Genomic DNA, 15,258 nt, shown 5'->3' with positions numbered 1-15,258 from the left:
TGTACTACCTGTGTTCTCTTCCTGTGTGGCCTGGTAAGGCCACCCTACCAAGGGTGAAGTGATTAATGTTAGGAGGTCAGAGTCCATGTCAGAAGTAGTCCCTACTCCCTAAATGGTGGGACCCACAAGGAGAATGTGCTGCCTATGTATTACATCTGAGCAGAGGAGCTAGGTCCACATAATACATGATCCTTGGTTGGTGCATTAGTCTGTATTGTAGTGTAGTCTTGAATTAAGTGACTAATATCCCCGTATGAGTGAGTATATACCACGTATAACTTTCTGGATCTGGGTTAACTTTCCTCAAGATGATTGTCTCTAGTTCGACCCATTTGCCTGCAGATTTCAAGATTTCTTTCTTTCTTTCTTTCTTTTTTTTAAATAACTGAATAGCATTCCATTGTGTAAACGTACCACTGTTGCTTTATCCATTCTTTTGTTGAGGGACACCTAGGTTGTTTCTATTTTTTTTATTAATTTATTCTTGTTACATCTCAATGTTTATCCCATCCCTTGTATCCTCCCATTCCTCCCCCCGCATTTTCCCATTATTCCCCTCCCCTATGACTGTTCCTGAGGGGGATTACCTCCCCCTGTATATTCTCATAGGGTATCAAGTCTCTTCTTGGCAACCTGCTGTCCTTCCTCTGAGTGCCACCAGGTCTCCCCTCCAGGGGACATGGTCAAATGTGAGGCACCAGAGTACGTGAGAAAGTCATATCACACTCTCCACTCAACTGTGGAGATTATCCTGACCATTGGCTAGATCTGGGAAGGGGTTTAAAGTTTACCTCCTGTATTGTCCTTGGCTGGTGCCTTAGTTTGAGCGGGACCCCTGGGCCCAAATCTGCCTATTATATTGTTCTACTTGTAGGTTTCTAGGACCCTCTGTATCCTTTTATTTTGCTATTCTCCCATGCGTCTCTCATTTAGAGTCCCAATAGGATGCCCTCCCCTCTGTTTCAGTTTCCTGGTAAGTGAAGGCTTTCGTGGGACATGCCCCTTGGGCTAGTATGCAGATATAAGTGAGTATATACCATTTGAGTCTTTCTGCTTCTGGGTTAACTCACTCATTATGATCATTTCTAGCTCAATCCATTTATCCACAAATTTCGGGAATTCCTTGTTTTTAATAGCTGAGTAGTATTCCATAGTGTATATGTACCACAGTTTCTTTATCCACTCTTCTACTGAGGGACACTTAGGCTGTTTCCATGTTCTGGCTATTATGAATAAGGCTGCTATGAACATGGTTGAGCAAATTTTCTTGTTTTGTGCTGGAGCATCTTCTGGGTATATTCCGAGGAGTGGAATAGCTGGGTCTTGAGGAAGCTAGGGTTGTTTCTAAATTCTGGCCATTACAAATAAAGCTGCTGTGAACACAGTTAAGCAAATATCTTTGTTGCATGGTGGAGGATCTATGTCCAGGAGTGGAATAGCTGGGTCTTGAAGTAGAACTCTTCCCAATTTTCTGAGATAGCACCAGATTGATTTCCAAAGTGGTTGTACAAGTTTGCATTCCCACCAGCAATTGAGGAGTGTTCCCCTTTCTCCATATCTTCACCTGCACGTGCTGACACTTGAGATTTTGATTTTAGCCGTTCAGATGGGTGTTAGATAGAATCTCAGAGTTTTGATTTGCATTTCCCTGATGACTAAGGGATGATTAATTGGATTATTTGGTTTGTTTGTGTTAAATTCCTTGAGTACTTTTTATATTTTGGATGTTAGTCCTATGTCAGATGTAGGGTTGGTGAAGATCTTCTCCCAGTCTGTAGACTGTTGCTTTGTTCTGTTGACAGTGTCCTTTGCCTTACAGAAGCTTTTCAGTTTCATGAGGTCCCATTTATTAATTGTTGTTCTTAGAGCCTGAGCTGCTGCTGTTCTGTTCAGGAAGTTGTCTTCTGTGCCAATGAGGTCAAGGATCTTCCCCTCTTTTACTTCTAACAGTTTTAGAGTGTCTGCTTTTAAGTTGAAGAAGTCTTTAATCCAGTTGGACTTTAATTTGTGCATGGTGATAAATATGGGTCTATTTGTCTTTTTCTACATGTAGTTATCCAGTTAAACCAGAACCATTTGTTGAAGATGTTATCTTTGTCAAAAATTAAATTCCCATAGGTGTGTGAGTTATTTCTGGGCCTTCTATTCAATTTCATTGATCAACCAGCTTATTTTCATGCCAGTACCATGCTGTTTTTATTACGGTTGCTCTATAATACAGCTTGACATCTGGGGTTGATCCTCCAAAAGATCTTTTACTGTACAGTATTGTTTTAGCTATTATGTTTTTTTCCATATGAAGTTGAGAATTTCATGTCTGTAAAGAATTGTCTTGGAGCCGGGTGTGGTGGTGCATGCCTTTAATCCCAGTACTCTGGAGGCAGAGGCAGGCAGATCACTGTGAGTTCGAGGCCAGCCTGGTCTACAAAATGAGTCCAGGACAGCCAAGGCTACATAGAGAAACCATGTCTTAAAGAAAACCAACCAACCAACCAAAAAAGAATTGTCTTGAAATTTTGATGGGAATCGCATTTAATTTGTAAATTGCTTTTGTTAAAATGGTTATTTTTACTAAGTAGATTATCCCAATTCACAAACATGGAAAATCTTTCCATCTTCTGATATCTTTTCCAATGTCTATCTTTCCAGAATTGAATTTTTTTTCATATAACCCTTTCACTTGTTTGGTTAGAGTTACACCAAGATACTTTATATTACTTGTAACTCTTGTGAATGGTGAAGATTCTCTAATTTCTTTCTCAGCCCATTTGTCATTTGTATACAGAAGGGCTCATGATACTTTTGAGATGATTTCATATGCAGCCATTTTGTTGAAGGCATTTATCAGATGCAGGAGTCCCTTGGTAGAATTTTTAGTGTCACTTATGTGTATTATCATGTAATCCGTGAACAGTGATTGTTTGACTTCTTCCTTTCCTTATTGTATCCACTTGATCTTTAGTTGTCTTATTGCTCTAGCTAGGACTTCAAGTACAGAACTATATTTAAGAGCTATGGAGAGAGTGAACAACCTTGTCTTGTCCCTGATTTCAGTGGGATTGATTTAAGTTTCTCTCCATTTAGTTTGATGTTGGCTATAGGTTGCTGTATATTGCCTTCACTAGGTTGAGGTATGTGTCTTTTATCCCTGCTCTCTCTAAGACCTTTAACATGAATGGGTGTGAGATTTTGTCAAACGCTTTTTCGACATCTAAGGAGATAATCCTGTGTTTTTTTCCTTTCAGTTTGCTTTGATGATGGATTACATTGATGGGTTTCTGTATATTGAATCATCCTGCATACCTGGAATTAAGCCTACTTGGTCATGGTGAATGATATATTTGATGTGTTCTTGTATTCAGTTTGTGAGTATTTTTGCATCAATGTTCATAAGAGAAATTAGTCTGAAATTCTCTTTCTTTGTAGAGTCTTTCTGTGGTTTAGGTATCAAGGTGACTGTGGCCTCATAGAATGAGTTTGGTAATGTTCCTTCTATTTCTATGTTGTGGAATAGTTTGGAGAGAATTTGTATTAGCTCTTCTTTGAAGGTCTGGTATAATTTTTCACTGACTTCATCAGTCCCTAGGCATTTTTTTGGTGCAGAGACTTTGATGCACGCTTCAATTTCCTTAGGAGATACAGGACTATTTAATTTCTTTACCTGATCTTGATTCAATTTCGGTATATGGTATCTATCAAGAAAATTGTCCATTTCATTTAGCTTTTCAAATTTTGTGGCACATAGGCTTTTGAAGTACAACCTAATGTTTCTCTGGTTTTCATCAATATCTGTTGTTATATCTCCTTTTTCATTTCTGATTTTTTTGATTTGAACTCTCCCTTTCTCTTTTTGTTAGTTTGTCTATCTTGTTGAGAGATAGATAGATAGATAGACAGAGAGAGAGAGAGAGAGAGAGAGAGAGAGAGAGAGAGAGAGAGAGAGAGAGACAGACTACACAAGCCTTCTAAGCCTTTTCAGGCAAAGGACATACCTCCTATTGGGTATTAATATTACCTAAAGATAATTGTTTGATGTTAATTTGTGTCTTTTTATCTTGTTGTAGTATTTACTTTATATGAAACTGGATGTCTCTGAGTTTGTTACATAGTTGCTGAGTAGTAGTGCCTTTTTGGTCATTGCTCCCTTGATGAGAATGAAGTGTACCTCTTTATCTGTCCTGAAGTGTTTTAGTTCAAAGTCTCTTTTGTCAGATGTTAGGATAGTGACAGTGACTTTCTTTTTGGTTCCATTTGATTGGGATAATTTTGTTTATCTGTGTACTCCAAGGTGGTGCCTATGTTAAAAATATGATCTGTCTTTTGGAGGTAGGAAACACATGGAATTTCTATCTTGATCCATTCAGTCAGTCTGTGACATTTGAGTAGAGAATTAAGGAAATGTATGTTTAAATTATTATTAAAATGTGTGTTTTAGTTCTGTCCATCACGTTGTTAATTTTTGGTGTTCTTATGGATACCTTATATTTTAATTATTCTCACTTCATATTTTTCTACAGTCTCTCTTCTGTGCTCACTCCTCATTCAGCCCAAAATAATGCTTCTTGCATAAAGCAGTTTTAGATTATGTCATATAAATTTTTTAGGTTGTCTATGAAGTAAAATAATGTTCCTCTTTCCTCGATCATGGTATTAATTTGGCTGTGTACATTGTATTAGCTTGGATAACATTTAGGACTTGGGATGTATTACTGCAGGCTCTTCTGGCTTTGAAAGTTTACCTTCTGAAATCAGCTGTTCTTAGTTCATTGTTTTTCTGGAATTAGTGAAGTTCATTCTTCCTGTTGATGAGGTTTTCTTTGTAACATGTAAGTTTTCTCTTAGTGTTTTCAATCCTTTTTTTTCTGTATACTTAATGTTTTAAACTGTAAGAAGCATGGAAAATGTTGTTTCTGCTCATTTCATTTTCTTGTGTACTGTGTATTTCTAGTACTTGTACGGCTATGTGTTTCCTCAGTTTGGGGAAGTTTTCTTCTCTGATATTATTGAAAATGCTGTGCTTTCCATTGACTTAAGAATGTTTTCCCTCACCTGTGCCTATAATTTGAAAGTTTGACTTCTTTTATGGTGTCGTGCATACAGAATACTTTCTAGGCATGAACTTTACCAACTAAGCTGCATTCCCAGCCCCACAGCCTGATTTCCACTAATACAGTTATATTACCTCATTTCTGTATGGCAAACATACAAGTGTGTTTGGAGGATGTAACATTGTTTTAATTTTAGCTAAAGAGCTGTTAATTTCCATCTGAGTCCCTGAAGACAATGTCAAGTATGTATGGAAGCAACTACAAATGTTTAAGAAGCAGAAAGTGTAACTTTTGCAATCTAAATCTAAAATGTTTTTATACTTCTTTTAAATGGATATTGTTATCCTTACCTTTTTATTTTTTTGTTCACAATATTGGCATCAGTTAATTGACACAGGCAGGTTTGGCCTGGGGAGAAGAGCTCACACATGGGAAACCCAGAGCTCAGCTGATCCTACTCCACTGTTCTCCTGGAATTCAGGAAGTTCACTTTTCCATTTGATGGTGCCACTTTGTAACAACCTCCATGTCAGAATTGCCTTCTCCAGATGACGTGATCATTATGGGTCTAGAGGGAGATGAGATGATAATATAACTACTTTTTGGGGCCTCATTCTAAATAGATATCTGTAAAAGTCACAGCCTGGTGAGCATTTCTTTTACCATTCATTAATAATGTGAGCTATAAGTAGGTGATAGAATGAAGCAGGGTTTTCTGTAAAAAATGATTAGAGAATTCTGTGGTTTGAGTATTATTTTTGAGTTGTAAGGTATAATGATCACACAGTAGATGCTTATAGACATAAACGTATCAGTGTAAGGATCTATTAAAGAACATAGATTTCACTTAGTGTGATTTCTCATTACACTATATATTACAGTAGAAGGTTGGTTGTTGTAAAGAGACAGGGCCCAGCAGAAGGCTGGCTAGAGAGAGCGAGAGGACAGGCTAACAGGATGAAGATCATCAATGGGTATTATATATTGAATGAAAAATATAATGAAACAACCATTTTACAGTGATGTATGTGTTAAAGTACCTCTAGAGGGAATATTTAAACCATGTGTGACTATGTATTCTTCTGTGTACTCTAGTAATTCTAATATTATGGTTCCATGTAGGTATTGCCAAATGTGTTAGTCCTCCATACCTGTAGCAAAGTACCTGAAATGCTTTAGAAGGGTAAAAAGAACAAAACAGACATTTATTTGTTTGCACTAGTACACTTATAAATTAAGATATATTTGAATTTTTTTATTTTCATATTATAATAATTTTCTTAAGTTAACTGGCTGTATGCATTTAATTTAGTGAAACAAGATAAGAGCATATAACAAATATTAACTAATTCAGTGTTTATCAGTTATTTTCAATTCTGGTAAGTCTGTATATACTCAGGAATTTTTGGAGAAGTTTCTTTCTACTCATGGCCTAATAAAACATGAGAAAATTATTACATGGTATAATGAGTTTTTTGTAAAAATTTAGATAGATTTGCTTATTCTATTGCAATGATTTCTAACTAAGTAGATCTTTTCTGGATATTTCAAAAATGTCTGGAAATGTCACCTCACTTCTTTATTAAATTCATGTTAAATTTTCTTACAAAAATGTAAACTGTTAATTTTCAATAGGTATTTGGATGTTTAAATTAAAATAAATCCAACTTAACATTTTAAATTTTCTAAATTGAACCTTGTATCATTGTTACTGATACAATATTGAGTAACCATTTTGTTTGCAGAGAGAAAAATATTTTCAATTCTCAAATAGTATACAATTATTTAAAGTCAAAATAGCCAACATGTTCTATAATAGTTACAAAATACATTTGTTCATTAAAATATGCATTCACAAAGAAACGGCAAATAAATTTAAGTTTAGGTGGTTAATATCACAAGTTCAAGAGGGAGGGGGGAGAAGAGAGAGAGAGAGAGAGAGAGAGAGAGAGAGAGAGAGAGAGAGAGAGAGAGAGAGAAGAAACAAATATAATAAAATTAAACTCGAAAACAGATAATGTAAAATTTCCTCAGGAACAGTCATAGGGGAGGGGAATAATGGGAAAATGGGGGGGGGGAATGGGAGGATACAAGGGATGGGATAAACATTGAGATGTAACAAGAATAAATTAATAAAAAAAAATAATGTAAAAAAAAAAGATCAAAGACATCACTGGACAATTAAAGAGATTAAATTCTCAAAAAAAAAAAAAAAAAAAAAAAAAAAAAAAAAAAAAGAGAGAGAGCGAGAGAGAGAGAGAGAGAGAGAAAATACAAATGATGCCAGGTAATGCCATCAAGTTTCTTGCCACAGAGTATAAATAACATAAAAGATACATCATAGGAGTTTATTCTTGTAAGCATTATAGAAAGTTTAGTTTGCTTTGTATAATTCACATTAAATATCCACACTGGTACACTAGGCTGGATTCATGGATCTCATCTAGTCAATTGCAAAACAGAGGACACATTTTCTACTTTCCATATAGTTCACTTTATTTCACAAGTGTATTTAATATAATTACTCATTTTTCACTAAAATGATATTCAGGTATTCTTGTTAGCAGCCCTGGTAGACACTATGCTACAGCTATTACTGTTTCCTTAGTCTCACTTAGTCTCACAAGTGATGGAACTTGTGACCAAATTCTGGGTGTGATTTCTTCCCCACAGTCTCACTGTGACACTTCTGCTGCTGCTTCATCTCAGGGGAGCTGGTTAGTAAGTGTGAGATTGTAATATTCCAGTCAGTGTCTGTGTGCTTCTAGTTACACCCTCACTGACCTCAATTTCCACAGAACAATCAATGCATTTAAACTACTGAAGTGTATAGGAAATAGCTGTGAATTAATTCCTTATCAATAAGTGATCAATGTTTATTCCGGCTGTCATCATCTCTTTCATAAAGGCATCCAGACAACTAGCTTGCATGGCTAAGGTCTTCACCTCCTGAGTTCCTGAAGACTTACAATCTGGTTGCTCTTTGTGGAAAGCACAGCAAGCAACACAACACTCATTTACACTCTCTGAGTGGTCAAACAGCTTTCAGGTAATTACTCACTAATGGTGAATCTTAAAATGAAAATGATACTTTTTATGTAGCATATTTGTATGTCCTTAGATTACTTAATCCCCACAAAGCAGAAGGCAAAGATGTCCATAAGTAAGTTCATAAAACAAGACTGTTCTAGAATCCAAACTGTGACGATAAAGGGGTAAAGTGATTTTTCTTGGGAGAACATAGAGGTATGCACAAAGCATCTCTTGGTCTCTTGTGTTGCAGGTCTCTTCAGACAGCTGCCTGCACACTGCATAGTCTTTATCTGGGCTAATTTAATAGTGATGGCTTCTCCACTATTATGAATGTTTATGGATACACTCTAGGTTTTAGTACTTACAAGTAAAATTACAATTTAAACTAATGTGAAATCCTCAGCACTTTAATTAAAAAAAAAAAAAAAGACCAAATGGCTTTTCTCAGTGCATGCATATGTTAACAACTCTGTAGCTTTTGTAGCTATGACCTATTCTGGTCCAGTCTCAGCTTCAGTGAGCCTGAGAGGACGACGCCACTTGCAGATTCACAAGGTATGTCAGTTTTTGTATGTGATAAACATTTATAGAGCAATGGACAGGAAGTAGAAACTTTGAAGAAACTACCTTTGGGGAAAAATTTACATTACTATCTTTCACATTATACTATCATCTTTTGATAATAATAATATTACATGTGTTATATTAATAAATTATGGATATATAATTAATAAAAATTATTACACAGATATATGATGTGTGCATTTGCAATTTTACAATTGGACAAAGTTACTATTCTTTGAAGTTGGAGACCAAGGCTTGTATTAAAGATTATCAGGGCGCTTTTATTTATTTATTTAGTAGTTATTTACTTTTACTTTACTTATATGAGTGTTTTACTTGCATGTATGTCTGTTTAAAACCAGCATGCCATGTCAGAGAGTGCAATGGGTCACTCAGAACTAGAGTTACAGATGGTTACAAGCCATCATGCCTTTGCTGGGAATATAACCTAGGTTCTTCTGAAGAGTTAAAAGTGGTTCATTTTTCCAGCCCATATCCTCTACTAGATTAAGCTCTTTAGGTGCAAAAAAAGGTAGATATATAATATGTAATTTATCATGTCACATTCATGGCAATGTTAAAGGATGGTCGATTCCACTAACTTGTTCATTAATTTTTATACATACATGCATGTGTACATCTATATTTGTGGAATATACAAGTGAACTTGAAAATAAAATTGGACAATTTTTCTCACAAAAATCTGAGTCAGTATAGTCATATTCTATTTCTCTATCACAAAGCTGATTTTAAATAACTCAATTAAATTAATGCAATAATAAATTGATCCTGTATAAATGGGGAAAATAACCTACATAAGGACCAAAGGTAAGACTGTTGAGTGAAACTGTAAAAAGGTTTTGGTTCTGGTGATATATGATAACACTAGAGACCTTGTTTTCCACTGCATGGGACAGAATCTCTTTTTATTATTAATTATTCTTATTTTTTATTATGTTTCTTTTTTAAGACATACATTTATATTATTACACATTTGTAAAATAAACTATATACAGCAGGAAGAACTATGAGACAATCAGGAATTACATAAATGTTACATTCATAGTGACTTGACTATTTGTATTTGGCAAACTTGAAGTAAACATCTTTCCTATCTCATTGGGTCTAAGTTTCTGAATGGAGATTAATATTTATCATATCTCATCTCTATTAACTTAAAACATCTATTTTGATCTAAAAACATCTTAACCCCTCACCTACTAAGCTTAACTGAAAGACTAAGCTATCATCTAACCCATCAGAGACTTGAGAAGGGATAAAACTGAAATACTTGAGTGAACCTGAAGTGCAGTTTCCAAAATGGAAAAAAATGACAGACCATTTTATAGCCTGAAGAGTCACCTAACACTCTCTATAATGTTGGAGCATCATCTTTAGCATTCTGGCCCGATATATCTGACAGACGTAGTTGCGAGGCAGGAACTATTGTGGACTTCTTACCTGCCTTGGCAGTGTTTGGCTGTAGATTTTGCCTGTATCCAAGCTTGCCCATTTTTAGGCAGAATTCTGTCTGTGGCAGAAACAAGGAATTTGTTCCAGTGGCGGGTTTGCCACATTTGAAGCCAACTCCATTAAGAGGTTCTTTCATGCTTGTCTTTTTCTTTGAGGTGGCTGGGTGTTGGCAGTTGTTAACTTGTCTTTTGGTCAATGAATCTCTAGAATAGTAAAAACATCTTTAATGCCATATTCTGCAGATCTCTGAGATTTTTGAGGACCCTATTTAACTATTTTACCTCATATATCTATTGCTGTTACCCATCAGAAAAGGACAGCATTGTAGAGAGCTTCTGATACCAATTGGTCCAGCAGCTCAGACTGTCCCACACAGGACTCCTATTAAGCCTGGAATTTCATAACCTTTAAAACATAGACAAAAAAATGTTATCCCTTGCTTACTTAACCATTTTCCCCATTTTTTTTTTGGCAGAATCTCTTTTAAATAGAAAATCACAAAGAGCATCTCTATGTTCTATGAAGGTCCTCTTCAGCAAGTTCATGTTCTTCATAAAGTGTAGACAATAGTGCCTGTCTTATTGCCACATGTTCTGTCTTGTTGGAGGCTGTCATTTCCATATCTTCAGATATGATCATGTAGCCTGTAGTAGCTACAGCACCCAAGAAAGCAAAACAGGACCACGTCCAGGATAGGGGCTGTAGTGGGAGCAATAGAGAGCAGAATAGCTGTGTATAGGTATGTGATCAGGGAAATGGGAAGACAGGGCTCCTTAGGCATGGAGGGGGGAGGTAAATACAGAAGAAGGAGGTAGTTAGGTAAAATAACAATATGGATGGCTAAAAAGGACATAAGGAATGAAACTGTGGATGATTTACTTCCCTCCCCCAGAAAAAGGAAAAAATAGTGATTGGTTGATAGTGAGGAGTTTGTTCTTTAATCCTAAATTATAGTTTACAGAGGGTTTAAATGGGATAGGAACAGGAACTGAATGGCGATCCATCTAGGACCATTTATAACCATATTGGTTATACAATTAATAGGTGTGAAAGTAAAGTAACGGTCTCCAGCTGTATCTACATCTTCAATTCTAGAATCTGAGGATGTCAGATTTCATGGAAAAGGTAACATAAAAATATTACTAAAACAGTGAGATTAAAATTATGAGTTGAAATCCTGCATAGTTGCCATATACAGCATGGTAAAATAGTAGAGTACGAGACTGATTCACCTGATTTTTTTTTTTTTTTGGTATTTCTTCTGTGATTTCCCCACCAAGCCTTACCTAGTTTGTTCAGTTGTATAAATCTGATTAACATTCTGTGGTAATCACTACTGTTTTAGGTGTTAACTATAAATGAGGCAGTTTAAATCAGTAGGGTTGGATTTCTAAGACATGAGACTCAGGTGAAATATAGGCAAACATAGTGTGAATTGTGTATAGATTTGACTGTGAATGAATTTATTATCTACAGTATGCTGTATGTACAGGAGATACATGGAGTGCATATAGAAATGTAGGGTGTGATGTACAGTCTGGAACATCAAGAGTTCAAGAGACACGTCAATCAAGAATTAGTACGGATGGGCTGGAGTGACGGTTCAGTGTTTAAGAGCATTTCTGCTTTCCCAAAGGATCTGGCTTAGATTATCAGCAACCACATGGCAGCTCACAACAGTCTGTAGCTGCAGGTCCATAGGATTGTTATGCTTATACCAACACACAAAAGAAAATTAAATTATTAAAAAAAGAATCAGTAGGAAAATAGAATGGTAATATATACACACTGTCTAGTTAATTGCAAATTTGATTTTTAATCTATTTTTTTCAGATATTGGAAATATTCCTACACCATGGTCTGAAGATGAAGCCACCTCTATAATGTCCTCATTAGACAATATCCTTTATTTCCAAACTGGGCTCGGAGTCTTAGCCAATGTGTTTCTTCTTTATTTCTATACCTGTACAATCCTATATCACAGGTATAAGCCCATGGACCTGATCTCCTGTCAACTGACCTTCATTCACATAATGATGATCCTCACTGGAGGGGAAATTTGGCTTGCCGACATATTTGAGTCACTGAATGTTAAGAATGACTTCAAATGTAAGGCAACTTTTTACATACATAGGGTAATGAGAGGCCTCTCCATCTGTATCACCTGCCTCCTGAGTCTGTCCCAGGCTGTCATTATCAGTCCCAGTACCTCTTTGTTGGCAAAATTTAAATGTAAACTAAAAAAGTACATGATTAATGCTTCCTTCTTTATTTGGTCCTTAAATTTGTCCCTCAGTAGTAGAATGTTCTTCTATGTTGGTGGTTTTACCAATGTGAGTGATACCAACCAGATGAAGGTCACTAAATCCTGCTCCCTCTTCCCCATGAACTACATCATCAGGGGACTAATTTTAGCAGTGACAACATGTAGAGATGTGTTTCTTGTAGGAATCATGCTGATCACAAGCACATACATGGTGATTGTCTTGTTCAGACATCAGAGGCAGTGCAAGCATCTTCATAGCATCAGCCACCTGAGAGCATCCCCTGAGAAGAGTGCCACCCAGGCCATCTTGCTGCTGGTGGTTTTCTTTGTGGCCATGTACTGGGTGGACTTCACCATCTCTTCCACTTCAGTCCTGTTATGGATATATGAACCAGTCTTTCTGACTGTTCAGAAGTTTGTGATCAATGTTTATCCCACAATTACTCCTTTGGTACAAATCAGTTCTGATAACAGAATAATCAATGTGCTGAAAATCCTGTGGTCAAAGCGGAACCAGATTTTTTTTAAAAAAAGATAACATTTTCTCCACTTAAAAATTCTTTTATTTTTATTTATATTTACAAGGGTTAGGCCAACATGTTTGTATGTGTGCATCCCTGTTTCTCACAGAGGTCTGAAGAGGTCATGGAACATCCTGAAACTGGAGTATCAGATGGCCATCAGTGACATGCTGGTATAGCCCAGTTATTGTTTGATTTTCTAAATTACAGATTCTTCTTAAACTTCCATTGTTCCAAACGCAAAGCAGATTTTTTCATATGATTTAAATAAAATTTGTGGCAATAAATATATCCGTTCTTTTTTTGTTGACAAGTACTATAAAATTCTTATTAATTTTACATTGTAAGTTGCTATTTCCACATTAATTCTTCTCTTCCTTATATTTTTACTTAATATGATAAAAATGTTCTTAGTGCTAAGGTGAATCAAAAGAAGCTCCCTGGTGATGGTGATTTCCTAAGCCTTTCTTTTGAAAACATTTTAATCTACTTTTAGTGATCAAAAGCAGTTTAAATTGTGTCTTTAAGCCAGGTGGTGGCACATGCCTTTAATACCAGCTCTCGGGAGGCAGAGGCAGGAGGATCACTGTGAGTTTGAGACCAGCCTGGTCTACAAAGTGAGTCCAGGACAGCCAAGGGTACACAGAGAAACCCTGTCTCAAAAAAACAAAAAAAAAAACAAAAAAATGTATTGTCCTTGGCTGGTGCCTTAGTTTGAGCGGGACTTCCTGGGCCAAATCTGCCTATCATAATGTTCTACTTGTAGGTTTCTAGGACCCTCTGGATCCTTCTACTTTGCTATTCTCCCATGCTTCTCTCATCTAGAGTCCCAATAGGATGTCCTCCCCTCTGTCCCAGTTTCCTGGTAAGTGAAGGCTTTCGTGGGACATGCCCCTTGGGCTAGTATGTAGATATAAGTGAGTATATACCACTTGAGTCTTTCTGCTTCTGGGTTAACTCACTCATTATGATCATTTCTAGTTCAATCCAAACCCCTACCCAGATCTAGCCAATGGTCAAAACATTCTCCACAGTCGAGTGGAGAGTGGGATAAGACTTTCTCATGTATTCTGGTGCCTCACATTTCACCATGCCCCCTGGAGGGGGAGACCTGGTGGCACTCAGAGGAAGAACAGCAGGTTACTGAGAAGAGACTTGATACCCTATGAGCATATACAGGGGGAGGTAATTCCCCTCAGGAACAGTCATAGGGGAGGAGAATAAGGGGAAAAGGGGAGGGAGGGAAGAATGGGAGGACACAAGGGATGGGATAACCATTGAGATGTAACAAGAATAAATTAATAATAAAAAATTAAAAAAAATTGTATCTTTACTTTTGTTTACTAATTAGAATTTCTCTAATTCATAAATATAATGTGATGTTAAATTTTTCATAATTTTACATTTACTCAAGTCGTATATGAAAATTTCATATGCCTGTGTATTTTCACTTCATTTCATCTACCTTTAATGAAATATTATTTGTAAATAAAAATTGTTTATATACACATACGTAATGTGCGATGTGTTTTTATGAATGTGTGTATGCTTGTATATATGTGTACACATGAAGAATGTGTGTTCGGGTTCATGTGGAGGCCAGGAGAAAACTGTTCTTCAGAAGCCATTCACCTCGTGCTTTGAAGGAGTGTCTGTCACTGTACACGAGGCATGCCAAGTATGCCAAGGTGGTCGCCTCAGAGATTCTCCAATCTCTGCCTCTCCACCTCTGCGATTACAAGTGTTCACTAGCATACCCCACAATTTAAAAATTATGTTTTTTTATCCACAAAATATTTTTTTCATACAATATATTCTGAGTAGTGTTTTCTCCTTTCTCTAGTCCTCCCAGTTAATCCTCAACTCCTCTCCCATCCAGACCCACACCCTTTCTGTCTCTCCTTAGGAAACAAATAGCCCTCTAAGCGATAATAAAGTAAACCACAATAAGACAAAACAAAATAAGCAAAACAGAATAGGGCAAAACAAAAAGAAGGAAAAGAGTGAGAGAAGAAGCACAATCAGCACCCAAGTTCAACACAGGTATCCCATAAAATGACAAGGCAGTCATAATATAGATGTCAAAGAAATGTAAGGATTGCATTGAGTTCATTTTTTGTTGGACATCTTCTGCAGGGCTTGAGCCCTACCAATAAGAGAAATATACTTCCCCAAATGACATTCTCTTAGAGAAAACTAATGCTTAATTTGAAGTGGCTGTCAGCTGGGGTTGTTTTCTAAGTTAAGGATGGGGCGTGTATCTAATTTTTCTGCTGTAGGACTCCATCTGGTGCAGACCTGTGCAGGCCCTGTGCATATTGTCTCCGTCTCTGAGTTTATATGTGTGTTTGTT

The 15,258-nt window shown here is 36.5% G+C and overlaps 1 protein-coding gene across 1 annotated transcript; it reads left to right on the top strand.

Moving 5' to 3' along the window:
• The first annotated feature begins 12,001 nt into the window (after nucleotides 1-12,001).
• On the top strand, nucleotides 12,002-12,922 carry LOC127194166 (putative vomeronasal receptor-like protein 4). The gene has a single exon (XM_051151495.1). It carries the CDS (start codon nucleotides 12,002-12,004, stop codon nucleotides 12,920-12,922), a length of 921 nt encoding a protein of 306 aa, XP_051007452.1.
• The last annotated feature ends 2,336 nt before the right edge of the window (nucleotides 12,923-15,258 follow it).

This window comes from Acomys russatus, chromosome 10 (assembly GCF_903995435.1).
Source record: "Acomys russatus chromosome 10, mAcoRus1.1, whole genome shotgun sequence".
Taxonomy (NCBI): Eukaryota; Metazoa; Chordata; class Mammalia; order Rodentia; family Muridae; genus Acomys; species Acomys russatus.
This window is presented reverse-complemented; position numbering and strand designations above follow the sequence as displayed.

Bases quoted from the DNA above. Each gene is read 5' to 3' on its own strand.
- LOC127194166 (XM_051151495.1), top strand. From the start codon at position 12,002: ATGTCCTCATTAGACAATATCCTTTATTTCCAAACTGGGCTCGGAGTC.